At 47.2% G+C, this 16,368-nt stretch overlaps 1 protein-coding gene and 1 non-coding gene across 5 annotated transcripts in view; both read left to right on the plus strand.

Annotated features, from left to right (window-relative positions):
- ACVR1B (activin A receptor type 1B) overlaps positions 1-12,440 on the plus strand; it is a 46,311-nt gene extending 33,871 nt beyond the window's left edge. For 3 of the 4 annotated variants that reach the window (XM_050748763.1, XM_050748766.1, XM_050748765.1), the window contains exons 6-9: positions 344-500; positions 1,967-2,091; positions 7,257-7,387; positions 9,341-12,440. In XM_050748763.1, the coding sequence (XP_050604720.1) occupies positions 344-500; positions 1,967-2,091; positions 7,257-7,387; positions 9,341-9,466 (539 nt within the window). In that variant the 3' untranslated portion in view covers positions 9,467-12,440. The remainder of the gene's footprint in view (positions 1-343; positions 501-1,966; positions 2,092-7,256; positions 7,388-9,340) is intronic. The other variant, XM_050748764.1, reaches the window with a different exon arrangement.
- LOC126931961 (U6 spliceosomal RNA) lies at positions 2,811-2,917 on the plus strand. Its single transcript, XR_007718056.1, has one exon. It is a non-coding gene; the product is annotated as a U6 spliceosomal RNA (small nuclear RNA).
- Positions 12,441-16,368: the final 3,928 nt, after the last annotated feature.

Consider the following 16,368-nt stretch of genomic DNA (forward strand, 5'->3'; position numbering starts at 1 on the left):
CCTTCAGTCCCTCAGCACTTCTATACCTGAGCATATTTGCTCAGGGAAGACGAGTAGTAGTAGTAAATATTAATACAAATATTAGCTAAATACTCATGTCCTTCTGTGGTCTCAGCTACATGAATGCATTTAATCCTCACAACAGTCCCATGAAATAAGTTCTGTCATTCTGATTTTATGGATGAGAAGACTGAGGTACAGAGGGGTAAAGTCACTTTTCCAGGGTCACTGGATTAGCAGGAGGCAAAGCCAGGACTCAAAACTATACAGTCTGGCTGGAGAGTCTATGCTTTTAACATTTATATCATCTCTCTGTAAAGATCCCTGTTTTTTTCTCTGCCAGGGAAGCCTGGAATTGCTCATCGAGACTTAAAGTCAAAGAACATTCTGGTGAAGAAAAATGGCATGTGTGCCATAGCAGACCTGGGCCTGGCTGTCCGTCACGATGCAGTCACTGACACCATCGACATTGCCCCAAATCAGAGGGTGGGGACCAAACGGTAGGAGAGCCTGGGCCTCTGGCCTTGCTAAGCAGCTTCTACTGAGTATCCCATGTGTGCCGTTTCCCCATATGCACAGGAGAAGGAGGTGTCGAAAAAGGAGGCGAGGACCTTGTTCTCAGCCCACTGAAAGTTGAATTGAACATGCACTCCCCACATTGGAAAGTTACACCACTGCATCTAACAGATACAAGTGCTGAGAGCTCAGCTCCATGAACTGTATGCACATTGGTGTTGGTGGTATTAAGGTCAGAGAGAAGGACAATCGAGCAGGATTTAGAAGGATAGCAGGCAACAGGTGTGGCTAGGGAAAGAGGGAAAACACTGCCATCTCCTGTGCAGAGAGCCGTGAAGGAGGCAGGGAGCATGTTGTGCTTAGGGACTGGAGAGCAGATTTGCCAAACTATAGCAGAGGTAACCTAGGATGGATATTTGGGGCACCCTTCAAGATTATGGGCTTGCTTCCCACTTCATGCAGAAGTGAGGTAAGGAGTAAGGAGCTGTGATTGCAAATTGACTTCATGAGTTGGAAATGGGACCGCCTTTTAATAGAGTGGAAGAGGTGGAAATCTGTTTGCTGAATCTAAATGAATTTCATTAAGATGATCCCCTGATTTATTGTGGGGGCTGGGGTGACTGGAATCCTAGTAATTACTCATAATTACTACTGAGAGTCATTAAGGGTGCCGCTGACCACCTCTAGAATTAATTTTGACGTATCTATAGTCAGGTAAGATAACAAAAGAAGTTCAGAATGAAACTTAAGCTCAACCCATCACTGTGACTACATTCAATAAAGTGAAAGACTCTGGTATTAACCAAATATTTTGTACTGTTACTGCCTCTCTGACCCACATTACAAGTACTTCTGCCAAGAAGTCAGAACATGCTTCAAATAAACAAATCTTTTCTCTCTGTTTTTTTGAAACGGAGTTTCACTCTTGTTGCCCAAGCTGGAGTGCAGTGGCACAATTGCAGCTCACTGCAGCCTGCACCTCCTGGGTCCAAGTGATTCTCCTGCCTCAGCCTCCCGAGTAGCTGGGATTACAGGTGCCCGCCACCATGCCTGGCTAATTTTTTGTATTTTTAATAGAGATGGGATTTCGCGATGTTGGCCAGGCTGGTCTCCAACTCCTGCCCTCAGGTGATCCACCCACCTCAGCCTCCCAAAGTGCTGGGATTACAGGCGTGAGCCACTGCACCTGGCCAAATAAACAAACCTTGATAGTTAAAAATAGAGATACACATCAGAGTAGCCTGGTATTGCCAAATCTGTGCTGAAGTGTTTAGAATCAAATCTAAAACATGGGAGTTTGCAATGAAGATATGTGTATACTTCTTCTGCCCCAAGGGACTTTATCAGGATGATATTCTTCCACATTCAGAGGGCCCCTGAATCAATACTTTGATTTAAAGAGAGCAGTCGTCATTTTCTGTGCGTGACCATGTTTGTTTTGCTATTGCAGATATATGGCCCCTGAAGTACTTGATGAAACCATTAATATGAAACACTTTGACTCCTTTAAATGTGCTGATATTTATGCCCTTGGGCTTGTATATTGGGAGATTGCTCGAAGATGCAATTCTGGAGGTACCTTTCTTTTTTGCCTTTGCTCCTACCTCCCATTCCAGGACACTAGATCACCCAAAGCTGTTTTACTGCCCCCTTTCTTTTTACAACCTGTTGGATGCCTGTTGCCAGAGCCTGAATCATCGTTTAAAGTTGCCATCAAAGGTGTGGAACCTTGGAGGCAGCTGTGCTTAGGGTGTGTTTATTCTTCGGGGATCAGCTTGTTGAATAGTGTTGTGTGTTAGGGTAACCATTTCTGAAGTCTCGTTTGGCTTTATAAACAAACAAACATTGTTTTATTAGTCTGTGGCAGGGAGTGCCCCAGGTGCAAATAGCACAGGATTCATGCAGGGGTCTCTCACGTCAGAAGCAGTATGTTCTAATGCATTGGCTCCCAAGCCACATTCATGGGAAACCTTGCTGTTTCGTTGTTAAAATAATAGTGCTAGTTTCTAAATTTGTAAAAGTGCATAGATTTTTCTTAAAGTGAGTTTTTTCTCCCATGGTTAAAAATCGTTGGCATTTACAACTTCTTATTCATGACAGAATCCAGTAAGAAATAGTATCAGATTTAGCAGAAACACTTATTATTGTCAACTTAGTATATCAGTATTGTATGATAATTTCCACATACTCTGCCACATGATCAAGTTCCAGGACCTCTAGAGCCCTACCTTCAGCCATTTATCTGTGATATAAGAGATTCCAGGGCAGTGAAAGTGGTTGGAAAAAAACTGGTAGTGCTCATGTCGCCAGCGCATATACTAAAATTGGAATGATACAGAGAAGGTTAGCATGGCCCCTGCGCAAGGATGACATGCAAATTCCTGAAGTGTTCCATATTTTTTAAAGACCTACTATTTGATAGCACCACAGGGTGACTATAGTCAATAATGTAATTGTACATTTTAAATAACTGAAAGAATATAATTGGATTGTTTGTAACACAAAGTGTGAATGCTTGAAGGGATGGATATCCCATTTTCCATTATGTGATTATTATGCATTGCATGCCTGTATCAAAACATCTCATGTTGTACCCCATAAGTATATACATCTACTGTGTACCCACAAAAATTAAAAAAATCTAATCTAGAAAACATCTGGCAAGTCTTCCAGCAGAACTGTTTTGTATATTAATACCCTTTTCCAGCTTCCGTTTATGACATGTTTGGTAAAATCCAAATTATGGAAATAGTGCCCAGGTAGTATTAATGGAATTGGACCTCTTAAATTTTGATCAGTATATGCAGATAAAACAGACTAAGAGACCAGGCACAGTGGCTCACGCTTGTAATCCCCAGCACTTTGGGAGGCCAAGGTGGTCAGATCACGAGGTCAAGAGATCGAGACCATCCTGGCCAACATGGTGAAACCCTGTCTGTACTAAAAATACAAAAATTAGCAGGGCGTGGTGGCACACGCCTGTAGTCCCAGCTACTCAGGAGGCTGAGGCAGGAGAACTCTTAAACCCTGGAGGTGGAGGTTGCAGTGAGCCGAGATCGAGCCACTGCACTCCACCTTTGCAACAGAGCGAGACTCCATCTCAAAATAAAAAAAAAAAACAACAAATAAAACAGACTAAGAAAAATCTGGTCACACAGGTCTTAAACTGTTAATAAGTTTATTTCTTCTTATGACATCCAGAGATTGAGGCTAAATATATAATACTAACATTTATTCACCACTTGCTATGTATAAGCTCATTTAATCTTTACTACTACAAGTAAGTAATAAGTAGGTGCTATTATCATCACCATTTGACAAATGAAGAAAATGAGTCACAGAGAAATTAGGAAATTTGTCCAAGGTCACATAACTATTTTAGTATCTCGGACTTAAGCCTGTAACTACCCCTTAGATAATTACCAAGTCCAATTCTCTATTTAAAAATATTTCCCAGGCTGGGCACTGTGTCACACCTGTAATCCCAGCACTTTGGGAGACCAAGGTGGGCAGATTGTCTGAGGCCAGGAGTTCGAGACCTGCTTGGGCTACGTGGCGAAACTCTATCTCTACAAAAATAAAAAAATTAGCCAGACATAAAAGCCAGGCATGGTGGCTCACGCCTGTAATCCCAGCACTTTGGGAGGCCAAGGTGGGTGGATCACCTGAGGTCAGGAGTTCGAGGCCAGGCTGGCCAATGTGGTGAAACCCTGTCTCTACTAAAAATACAAAAATTAGCTGGGTGTAGTGGCAGGCACCTGTAATCTCAGCTACTCAGGAGGCTGAGGCAAGAGAGACTCCATCTCTACTTAAAAAAAAAATCTTATTAGCTCAAGATAGCAGGTTTTGTTTGTTTGCTTGCTTGCTTTTCTTTTTCTGGAAAAGGGCTTGAGAAAAATTAATTGGCTTTTTATTTTTATTTTTTTGAGACAGGGTCTCTCTTTGTCACCCAGGCTGTAGTGCTGTGGCACAATCTTAGATCACTGCAACCTCCACCTCCTGGGTTCAAGCCAGTTTCCTGCCTCAGTCTCCCGAGTTGCTGGGATTACAGGCGCCCACCACCACTCCCAGCTGATTTTTATATTTTTAGTAGAGATGGGGTTTCACTGTGTTGGCCAGGCTGGTCTCGAACTCCTGACCTCAGGTGGTCCACCTGCCTTAGCCTCCCAAAGTGCTAGGTTTGTAGGCGTGAGCCACTGTGCCTGGCCTAAATTGGCTTTTTAAAATTATCTTTTTATTATGGAAAATCTTTTAAGTTTGTAGCTTTAAAAGATGAGGACTTTTAAAAATGCAATGCTATTACCACACTTTTAAAAAATGAACATTAGGCCAGGCACAGTGGCTCATGCCTGTAATCCCAGCACTTTGGGAGGCCAAGGTGGATCACGAGGTCAGGAGTTTGCCACCAGTCTAGCCAACATAATGAAACCCCGTCTCTACTAAAAATACAAAAAAATTGCCAGGTGTGGTAGTGTGTACCTGTAGTCCCAGCTATGTGGGAGGCTGAGGAAGGAGAATCGCGTGAACCCAGGAAGTGGAGGCTGCAGCAAGCCGAGATCACGCCACTGCACTCCAGCCTGTGCAACAGTGGAGACTCTGTCTTAAAAAAAAAAAGGCCGGGCGCGGTGGCTCACGCCTGTAATCCCAGCACTTTGGGAGGACGAGACGGGCGGATCACGAGGTCAGGAGATCGAGACCATCCTGACTAACACGGTGAAACCCTGTCTCTACTAAAAATACAAAAATTAGCCGGGCGCGGTGGCGGGCGCCTGTAGTCCCAGCTACTCGGGAGGCTGAGGCAGGAGAATGGCGGGAACCCGGGAAGGCGGAGCTTGCAGTGAGTGGAGATCGCGCCACTGCACTCCAGTCTGGGCGACAGAGCGAGACTCCGTCTCAAAAAAAAAAAAAAAAAGAACATTAGGGGCCAGGTGCCATGGCTCACGCCTGTAATCCCAGCACTTTGGGAGGCTGAGGTGGGCAGATCACCTGAGGTCAGAAGTTCAAGACCAGCCTGGCTGACATGGTGAAACCCCGTCTCTACTAAAAATACAAAAATTAACCGGGCGTGATGGTGAGCACCTGTAATCCCAGCTACTCAGAGGCTGAGGCAGAAGAATCCCTTGAACCTGGGAGGTGGAAGTTGCATTGAGCTGAGATCGTGCCACTGCACTCCAGCCTGGGTGATGAGTGAAACCCTCAAATTCTTTTTTTTTTGAGACAAGAGTCTTACTCTGTCATCCAGACTGGAGTGCAGTGGCACAATCTCAGCTCACTGTAGCCTCCACCTCTCCAGGCTCAGGTGAACCTGCCACTCCAGCCTCCCGAGTAGCCTGGGACTACAGGTGCACCACCCTGCCCTGCTAATTTTTGTATTTTTTGTGGAGACAGGGTTTTGCCATGTTGCTCAGGCTGGTCTTGAACTCCTGTGTTCAAGCAGTCCTTCCACCTCGGCCTCCCAGAGTGCTAGGATTACAGGCGTGAGCCGTCGTGCCTGGCAAACATTAATATCACTTAACATCTAGTCAGTGTTGAGATTTCCCCCGTCTCCTAATTTTTTAAAGCAGTTTGTTCAAATCAGGGTTCCAGTAAGTTTTTCCCCTGCAGTTGATGAATACAGCTCTTACATCTCTTCTTGTCTACATGTTCCCCCTCATTTTTTCTTCCCACTCTGTTTTTTTTGGAGAATCCAGGTCATTTGTCCTGTAGAGTTTCCCAGGCTAGATTTTGCAGATTGCCTAGGTAGAATTCACATATTCTACTCTTCCTGGTATTTCTTATGAATTGGTAGTTAGTTCTGGCAGCTAGAATCATTTCTGGGGGTTCGGGGACACAGGGTTCCCTCTGTCCTTCCGTCCGTGACAAGTTGCGTAGCATTGGTTCTCTGTTTTTGTGTTGTTAACGTGCCATGGTGATATTGTCCAAAACTAAGAGAATGATTACTTCCCCTGCATATCTATTTGGTTCCCATGATATATAGTTGGAATAGGAGACACAGAAAAAATACTTGATTCTTTCCACTTATTTACCATTTTTCAAAATGAGGTGGTTCTTAGCCTCCCACAGAGGTGACTGAGGTTTCCTTTTTTAGACTTTAAACATGTTTGTTTCCATTGAAGTTATTCATCTTGTTGTCACTTAAAGGTCCCCATCTTTGGCCAGTTGGGAGCTTATCAAGTTGGTGCCTTTTGTTGTGACCCCAGTAGTCTTTGATAGATTCCTTGCTTTGGCTATGAAAGAAATGTTCCTGGCTACTCTTGTGTATTTCTTTTTGTTAGTTGTTTTGTTTTGTTTTGTTTGTGACAGAGTCTTGCACTGTTGCCCAGGCTAGAGTGCAATGGCACGATCTCTGCTTACTGCAACCTCTGCCTCCAGGGTTCAAGTGATTCTCCTGCCTCAGCCTCCTTAGTAGCTGGGACTACAGGTGTTCGCCACCATGCTTGGTTAATTTTTGTGTTTTTAGTAGAGACGGGATTTTACCGTGTTGGCGAGGCTGGTCTCAAACTCCTGACCTCAGGTGATCCGCTTGCCTCAGCCTCCCAAAGTGCTGGGATTATAGGCATGAGCCACCACGCCCGGCCCCTCTTGTATGTTTATTTTTCCATACTTAGAATTAACTAACTTTTCTAAGGAACCTTAAGGGGTAGTGGTATTTACAGAGCACAATGTAGGTTTTGTCACTGGCTTCTGAGTAATCTCTTCCTGCTGTTGATAACTCAGGTAGATATTTTCTTTTCTCCCAGGAGTCCATGAAGAATATCAGCTGCCATATTACGACTTAGTGCCCTCTGACCCTTCCATTGAGGAAATGCGAAAGGTCGTATGTGATCAGAAGCTGCGTCCCAACATCCCCAACTGGTGGCAGAGTTATGAGGTAAGCAGCTGGCCTCCTGTGGCTTTCCCATCAGCCTGATTTCTCCACCTTAGAAAAGGGTTTCTTGACAATGGGGTCAGGCTCCAGAGGGGCCCCCTGAGAGTGTCAGTTATTATTTACTATTAGGTGCTGTTATACATATACCAAGCCCTTTGGAGCTACAGTCTCTTTCCCTGGACCCTGTAGGGTGCCATTTGGAGTTCACAGCCTAGTAGAAGAAAAGGCTTTGGGCCTGGTGTGGTGGCATAGGCCTGTAATCCTAGCATTTTGAGAGGCTGAGGCAGGAAGGTAGCTTGAGCTCAGGAGTTCGAGACAAACCTGGGCAATGTGGGGAGACCCTGCCCCTACAAGAAATAAAGAATTAGGCTTGGCACACCACCTGTAGTCCCAGGTACTTGGGAAGCTGCGGTGGGAAGATTGCTTGAGCCCAGGAGGTCAAGGCTGCAGTGAGCCATGATTGGGCCACTGCATTTCCGCCTGGGCAACAGAGCAAGACCCTGTCTCATAAAAGAAAAAGGAAAAGGCTTTGTCCCCAAGACACAGATGAGGGAGGTGGTCAACAAGTGACAGCTGAACCCAGAGCTGTTAGACACCAGGCTAGGAAAGCAGTGCTGGAGCCCAGGCTGAGCTGAGCTGCGTGGAAGAGTGAGGAGGAGGTGTCCATAAGAGAAGCCCTGAGACCAGACGGAGGAGGGCATGCCTGTGAGGAAAGTGGTCTTTCCAGAAACTCAGAAGGGAGGAGGTGATGTGTTTGACAGGGTTGGGATTGGGATGGAGAATGTGAATTTGGAAGAGCTGGCAGATGAAATCCGGGGTGTGGGGGAAACAACATTTGGTGGGAATAATTGGTATGAGGACATGTTTGTGACATATGTCCTAATAAACATGGAATTCTAGGGTCTTAAGAGTGTTCAGGGGAACAGGCTTTGCCTAGCTGAGTGCTCATGGACCTCCTTTTCATTTGTGGCTCTGCATTTCCTTTTATTTTTTCCCCAACTTTATTGAGGTGTGATTGACAAATGAAATTGTAATGAAGGTGCTGAATTGATACATGTATGTATTGTGACATGATTACCACACTCAAGTTAATGAGCACATCTGTCACCTCACGTCGTTGCCTGTGTGTGTAGTGAGAGCAGTTGAGACCTACTGTTAGCACATTTCAGGTGTACAGTATTGTTACTCTAGTCACCTTGCTGTCCATTAGAGCCCCAGAACTTACCTAGTGAAGTAGAGGTTGGCCCTGCCTTTAAAGGGTCTAACCACTAGAGGGCATTTCTGCATTTCAGAACAGAATTGCATCTTAGCTGATGCATTCGTGTTGCATCATAGAGCAGCATTTCTCACCACACTCCTTGGAACCTTCAGGGCAGGGTTTGCTTCAGAGGGCAGGTGAGACCAGAAGAGCTGGCCTTTAGCTGCAGCGTTTGCCTTTCACTTGTGCAAGCTGTCCCTTAAAAAGGAAGAGCTGCCGGGCGCGGTGGCTCACGCCTGTAATCCCAGGACTTTGGGAGGCCGAGGCGGGCGGATCACAAGGTCAAGAGAGCGAGACCATCCTGGTCAGCCAACATGGTGAAACCCCGTCTCTACTAAAAATACAAAAATTAGCTGGGTGTGGTGGCCCGTGCCTGTAGTCCCAGCTACTGGGGAGACTCAGGCAGGAGAATCACTTGAACCTGGGAGGTGGAGGTTGCAATGAACCAAAATCGCACCACTGCACTCCAGCCCAGGCGACAGAGCGAGACTCCTTCTCCAAAAAAAAAAAAAAAGGAAGAGCCAAGGAGACAAGGGAGCCTTGCAGAGCATTTCCCTAAGGTCAGCCAGTGGGTGGAGGTGGATCTGCCAGACTCTGCACTGAGCGGGAGGTGGCAGGGAAATGAATGAGAGCCTAGGGACCAGAAAGGCTTCTCCAGGGCATGGCCGAGCTGATGGCTCCTGGGTCTTTCTGCACAGGCGCTGCGGGTGATGGGGAAGATGATGCGAGAGTGTTGGTATGCCAACGGCGCGGCCCGCCTGACGGCCCTGCGCATCAAGAAGACACTCTCCCAGCTCAGCGTGCAGGAAGACGTGAAGATCTAACTGCTCCCTCTCTCCACACGGAGCTCCTGGCAGCGAGAACTACGTACAGCTGCCGCGTCGAGCGTACGATGGAGGCCTACCTCTCGTTTCTGCCCAGCCCTCTGTGGCCAGGAGCCCTGGCCCGCAAGAGGGACAGAGCCCGGGAGACTCGCTCACTCCCATGTTGGGTTTGAGACAGACACCTTTTCTATTTACCTCCTAATGGCATGGAGACCCTTGAGAGCGAATTGTGTGGAGAACTCAATGCCACAACTCGAACTGGTTGTAGTGGGAAGTCCCGCAAAACCCGGTGCATCTGGCACATGGCCAGGAGCAGTGACAGGGGCCTGAGAGGGGCCGGAGGAGCCGAGGTGTTGCCAGTGCTAAACTATGCTGAGGGTTTCCTTCGGGGATTAGCCCACAGCACACCAAGGTGGCCCGGAAGAACTAGAAGTGCAGCCCCTCTCACAGGCAGCTCTGAGCCGCGTGTTCCTCTCCTCCCTGGGATGGACGCTGGGGGGGACTGCCAGTGGAGACGGAATCTGCCGCTTGTCTGTCCAGCCGTGTGTGCATGTGCCGAGGTGCGTCCCCCGTTGTGCCTGGTTCGTGCCATGCCCTTACACGTGCGCGTGAGTGTGTGTGTGTGTCTGTAGGTGCGCACTTACCTGCTTGAGCTTTCTGTGCATGTGCAGGTCGGGGGTGTGGTCGTCATGCTGTCCGTGCGTGCTGGTGCCTCTTTTCAGTAGTGAGCAGCATCTAGTTTCCCTGGTGCCCTTCCCTGGAGGTCTCTCCCTCCCCCAGAGCCCCTCATGCCACAGTGGTACTGTGTTCAGCAGGCTGCTCTGCCCACCCCAGCGTCAGCACAGCTCTCCTCCTCCATCTCAGACTGTGGAACCAAAGCTGGCCCAGTTGTCCATGACAAAAGAGGCTTTTGGGCCAAAATATGAGGGAGGTGGGTGGGATGGGCAGGGAAGGAATCCTGGCAGAAGTCTTGGGTGTTAGTGTCAGCCGTGGGAAATGAGCCAGCCCAAGGGCATCATCCTCAGCAGCGTCGAGGAAGGGCCGAGGAATGTGAAGCCAGATCTCGGGACTCAGATTGGAATGTCACATCTGTCTTTCATCTCCCAGATCCTGGAAACAGCAGTGTATATTTTTGGTGGTGCTGGGTTTGGGGAGGGGAAGGGAAGGGTGGGCAAGGAGTGGGGAGGGAGTCCAGGGTGGGAGGGAGGCATCTGCATGGGTCTTCTTTTACTGGACTGTCTGATCAGGGTGGAGGGAAGGTGAGAGGTTTGCATCCACTTCAGGAGCCCTACTGAAGGGAACAGCCTGAGCCAAACATGTTATTTAATCTGAGTATAGTATTTAACGAAGCCTGGAAGCACGGCTGTGGGTGGTGATTTGGTCAGCATATCTTAGGTATATAATAACTTTGAAGCCATAACTTTTAACTGGAGTGGTTTGATTTCTTTTTTTAATTTTATTGGGAGGGTTTGGATTTTAACTTTTTTTAATGTTGTTAAATATTAAGTTTTTGTAAAAGGAAAACCATCTCTGTGATTACCTCTCAATCTATTTGTTTTTAAAGAAATCCCTAAAAAAAAAAAAAAAAAAAAAAAAAAAAAAAATTCTCCAATTGAACGCACATAGCTCAATCACACTGGAAATGTTTGTCCTTGCACCTGAGCCTGTTCCACTCAGCAGTGAGAGTTCCTCTGCCCTGGGGCTCAGTCTCTCTCGCATTTTGTCCCCACCCTCAATTCCATGAGTGGTTTTTGCTCTAAGGCCCTTTCGTGCACTGTCCAGCTGGTTGCACCCTCTCCAGGCATTTATTCGACAAATGTGTATGAAGTGCCTGCTGGGTGCCAGGTGCTGGGAATACATCTGTGAGCAAGACATGATTGGGTCCTACTCCTGGAGCACTGTAAAAAGAACTGATTCAAGTAAGTAGATGCCTGTTGTGAGACCAGAGGGTTTCATAATTGGTTCTACGACCCTTTTGAGCCTAGAATTACTGTTCTTACAGAAGATCACTGAAGAAAGAGGAACCCCCACAACCCCCTCCACAAAGAGACCAGAGGGTGATGAGACCTGGGGTTTAGAATCCCAGGTGAGACCCCAAATCACTGCATTCATTCTGAGCCCCCTTCCTGTCCCCAGGGGAGGTGTATTGTGTATGCAGCCTTGGAGCATCTCTGCCTCCAACCCAGCAGTTCTCTGCCAAAGCCTGTGGAGGAAGGAGAGCCCTATCCCTGCCCTCAGGCTCCCCAGTGCTCCTGGCCCTTCTATTTATTTGCCTGATTATTGCTTCTGTCCTTGCATTAAAGGAGATCTTCCCCTAACATTTGGGCCAATTTACTGGCCACTAATTTCGTTTAAATACCATGGTGTCATTGGGGGGACCATCTTTACCCCTGCTGACCTCCCACCTACCCCGCCTGCAGCAGAACCTTGGCGGTTTGTAGGTGATGATGGAACTTAGACTCCTCTGCCCAGAGTCACAGGTAGCCTCTGGGATCTGCCAACACATGTCCACTCCCAAGCCACTAGCCCACTCCCCAGGTGGCCCTTCTGCCCTGACCCCACACACAGTCCAACTCTTCACCTCTGGGGAAGACGGAGCAGGTCTTTGTGAAGCTCCCACACCCACTCCTGCCACTTTTAACACTAAGCGAGAATTGGGGAGAAACCGAAGCTGTGTTTTTGGCCCCCGAGACTGACCCTGATCCATAGTGCTACCTGCACCTCTGGATTCCAGATTCACAGACCAAGTCCAAGCCCGTTCTCACGTCGCCGTAAAGGCCCCCGAACGGCATTCTCGGTACTTCTGTTTGTTTTTGTACATTTTATTAGAAAGGACTGTAAAATAGCCACTTAGACACTTTACCTCTTCAGTATGCAAATGTAAATAAATTGTAATATAGGAAATCTTTTGTTTTAATATAAGAATGAGCCTGTCCAATTTCTGCTGTACATTATTAAAAGTTTTATTCACAGAGCTTCTCTGGTGCCATCTGTCCCACATACGTAGTGCGGCCACCCAGCTTTAGTCAGGGGAGTTGGGAATGGGGTGGATGTTCTAAGGTCGGGGTCTGGTGCTCACACCAGCTGTAGCAGACCCCAGCAAGAGGAATGCTGATCCCAACATCCTGGGTCTTCCTGAGATTGTTGCTTTGGGTTCCTAGAGGGTGGGTCTGGCGTGTAAGGGACAGAAGACACCAAGCACCCTTTTATTGGGCTTTGTGTGAATTTGTCTTCTCACGTTTTTTCCTGTTTACAAAAGAGGGTCATGCTCCTGGTTAGTCACACTCTCTCATGTCTCAGAGGCATGAGTCCTCCTCCTAAGCTGAAGTGAAATTCTGGGATACTTAGGTGACTTTGAAGAGGAAGTCTTCAGTGGTTACTCCTCTGGTATTCTCAGCGTGTGGTGGGTGTGAATGTCCTCTCTCTCTAGGCTGAGGGGATCTAAAATAACAAATCCTAGAATCATAGTCTCCAGTTTAGATGAGACCCACAAGATCCCCTGGTTCACCATCAGGCACTCAGCTTCCCTGCTATGTCCCTGTCAGGTGCCTGTGTGGCCTCCTGCTAATGCTGGACCACAGCTCCCTCTGTAGGCTCCATGGCTCAGTGGAAAACCCTTCCTTCTGTAGAGCTGGGCAACTTCCATGAGACTTCTACAGGGTTTTCAAAGCAGTTACTCTCTCTTCCCTTATAAGGTCCCTTAAAATATGTAAAGGCAGCTGTCATGAATCTTCTAGCAAAGCTTCGAGTTTCTTCAGTTAATATTAGCGAATACTTACTGAAAACTCACCACGTGCTAAGCAATGTGCCAAAATTTGCTTTATATATATTAACTGTTTTAATCCTCAGAGCAACCATATGAGATGGGCACTATTATCTTCTCTTTATGGATTAGGAAACAGGATAGGAGAAGTCAAATAAGTGGCCCAAGATCACGTAGCTCACGGGTGGAAAGACCTTGGGTCCAGGATGTTGACCACAGAGCACAGCCCTTCCTCCACTGCACTGTCCTGCTCTGGTTCCATGTTCCTCACCCAGGCTGGCCGCTCTCTTCTGAACCTAGCTAGAGTCTGGGGCCACAAAGGATGTGTACATGTTGCATCCAGGTATTAACAGATATCACAGACTAGAATAAGAACCCCACAGACTGTGTGCTTGATGCCGCAGATCACATCCCAGGACTGCATCTCATCTCTTGATCGAGTAAAATCCAGCTACCCTCTCCTTCCTGTATAAGGGAAGTTGGTGTTCTGAACTCAAGTGCACGACCTTATAGTTTTATTAAGTTTCACTATAGACCATGCCCATTGCTCCAGCCTGTCACTACTTTTAAATCCTGATTATTACCCAGAGTTTTCCATTGTCCTGAGTTTTCCCAGTCTGAGACTCTGCTGGGCTGAGAAAATCAAGTAACTTACTCCTAAAAGTTTGCTTTAAGTTTGGCATCTATGCCAATAACCTAATCAGCTGCTAATTAAATTGTCCTTGTGTCCTGGCCATAATTTTTTATTTTTTGTTCATTTATTTATTGGGACAGAGTCTCTGTCGCTCTGGCTGGAGTACAGTGGCGCGATCTTGGCTCACTGCAACCTCCAGGGTTAAAGTGATTCTCCTGCCTCAGCCTCCCAAAAAGCTGAGATTATAGGCACCCGCCACCACGCCCAGCTAATTTTTGTATTTTTAGTAGAGATGGGGTTTCACCATGTTGGCCAGGCAGGTCTTGAACTCCTGACCTCAGGTGATCTGCCCGCCTCCTCCTGACCTCAGGTGATCTGCCCACCTCCTCCTGACCTCAGGTGATCTGCCCACCTCCTCCTGACCTCAGGTGACCTGCCCGCCTCCTCCTGACCTCAGGTGATCTGCCCACCTCCTCCTGACCTCAGGTGATCTGCCCACCTCCTCCTGACCTCAGGTGGTGATCTGCCCACCTCAGCCTCCCAAAGTGTTGGGATGACAGGCGTGAGCCACTGCTCCCTGCCTATTTATTATTTTAAATAGAGACAGGGTCTCCCTTTGTTGCCCAGGCTGGTTTTGAACTCTTGGCTTCAGGGAATACCTCCTCCTCAGCCTGCCAAGTTGCTGGGATTACAGTCATGAACCACTTCACTTGGCCCATAATTTTTAGATGGACAGAGATAGCAGAAGAAGCCCAAGTACTTTGTTAAAGTATCATTGTGGCCCTTTTTGATCGATCTACCTGTTCATTGGAAGGAAAGACAGTGGTTTGTGGTGAATCTCAGCCTGGTTCAAATGAGTCTCTTACAGGCCATCCTGTGAATAGTCAGTCATCTTGCCAGGCATGGACCTAAAATTCACTAGGCTGTGATTGCAGGTTCAACTCTTACCATTTTGAAAATCAGAATGGCAACCATTCTAGTGCCTCTTCCTGTGCCTTTGAAGGTTGCCAACAATGTTTCATCTTAGTGAGGCCTGTGACACAGGAGGCTTGACTTCATTTGAATGTTGTGTCACTTGGGTCATTGTTTCACATAGCTTAAATTTCTGTCCCCCAGCCCATATGTCTTCGGACTTCTACAGGCCTTAGAATGTGCTTGCTAAACACAACCAAACGAGAATGAGGAGTGGTGGAGTTCAAGAGACTCAGGAACATAAGAGAAATGCACAGCACAGGTGAGGGAAGTAGGAGAAGCCCTGGCTCAGGCCAGGAACGGCGTTACCAGTCGGGGTTCTCCAGAGAAACAGAATCGATAGGATGGATGGACAGATAGACTAGAAAGAGAGATGACTCATGGTTGTGTGGGCTGCAAGTCAGGGTAGCAGGCTCAAGAGACCCAGGGAAGAACTGATGTTGCAGTCCTGAGGGCAGAATCCTTTCTCAGAACACCTCAGCCTTTTCTCTTAAGGCCTTCAATTGGTTGGATGAAATCCACCCACATTATGGAGGGTAATACGCTTTACTCAAAGTCTACTGATTTAAATGTTAATCACATCTAAAATACCTTCACAGCAACATCTGGAATGGCATATGACGAAACTGGACAACTGTGGCATGAAAGTTATTGGGGATTCCATGGTCAGAGGATGGGATTTAAGGAATATGGAAGATATCCCTGGGTCCTTCTGAGAATTCTCCTTGGAAGCCAAAATGGGGATTAATGGGGGCTTAGGGTGGTTTAAGGAACAATTGGTTAGCTTGGGCTCTTGTAAGAAGTATTTGTCAAGCAACCTTAATGAATGGAGTGGTAGGTAGAATAGAAAGCTATGGCGAAACCCCATCTCTACTGAAAATACAAAAATTAGGTGTGGTGGCACACACCTGTAATCCCAGTTACTCAGGAGGCTGAGGCATGAGAACCACTTGAACCTGGGAGGTGGAGGTTGCAGGTTGCGGTGAGCCAAGATTGCACCACTGCACTCCAGCCTGGGCAACATAGGGAGAATTTGTCTTAAGAAAGAAAAGAAAAAGAAAAAAGAAAATAAAGCTAAACAATCCATGGTCCCTGCCTTTCAAGGAGTTTATAATCTAGACAGATAGGATTTGTACAGGCAACAATAAGGCAGATTTGGGCAAATCTCATTACAGAGCAGTATGCAAAGTACCATGGGATCACAGATGAGGTGTCTCGGGAAAGAAGTAACATATCCCTGGCCTCCAGCAGCTCCCTACCTGGTGGAATGGGTGAGTTAACGGCTGGGATGGAATGAGATCAGTACTACCATAGGGATAGAATACTGTGGGAACGCAAGAGAGTCAGGAGGTTGGGGTCAAGAGAGAGACATCTATTTTGGCCTGCTGACTGAGGAGAGGAGGGGGTTTTAGTCAAAAATAATTGCCATTCAAGAACCACACATGTTCAGTATGGCTGCAGAACCGGAGGTGGGGGTGTGATGAGGGAGCCTGCTGGAGCTGTTCCCATTGCTGAGTTCTGAAAGGTCAGGAA

This window comes from Macaca thibetana, chromosome 11 (assembly GCF_024542745.1).
Source record: "Macaca thibetana thibetana isolate TM-01 chromosome 11, ASM2454274v1, whole genome shotgun sequence".
Classification (NCBI taxonomy): Eukaryota; Metazoa; Chordata; class Mammalia; order Primates; family Cercopithecidae; genus Macaca; species Macaca thibetana.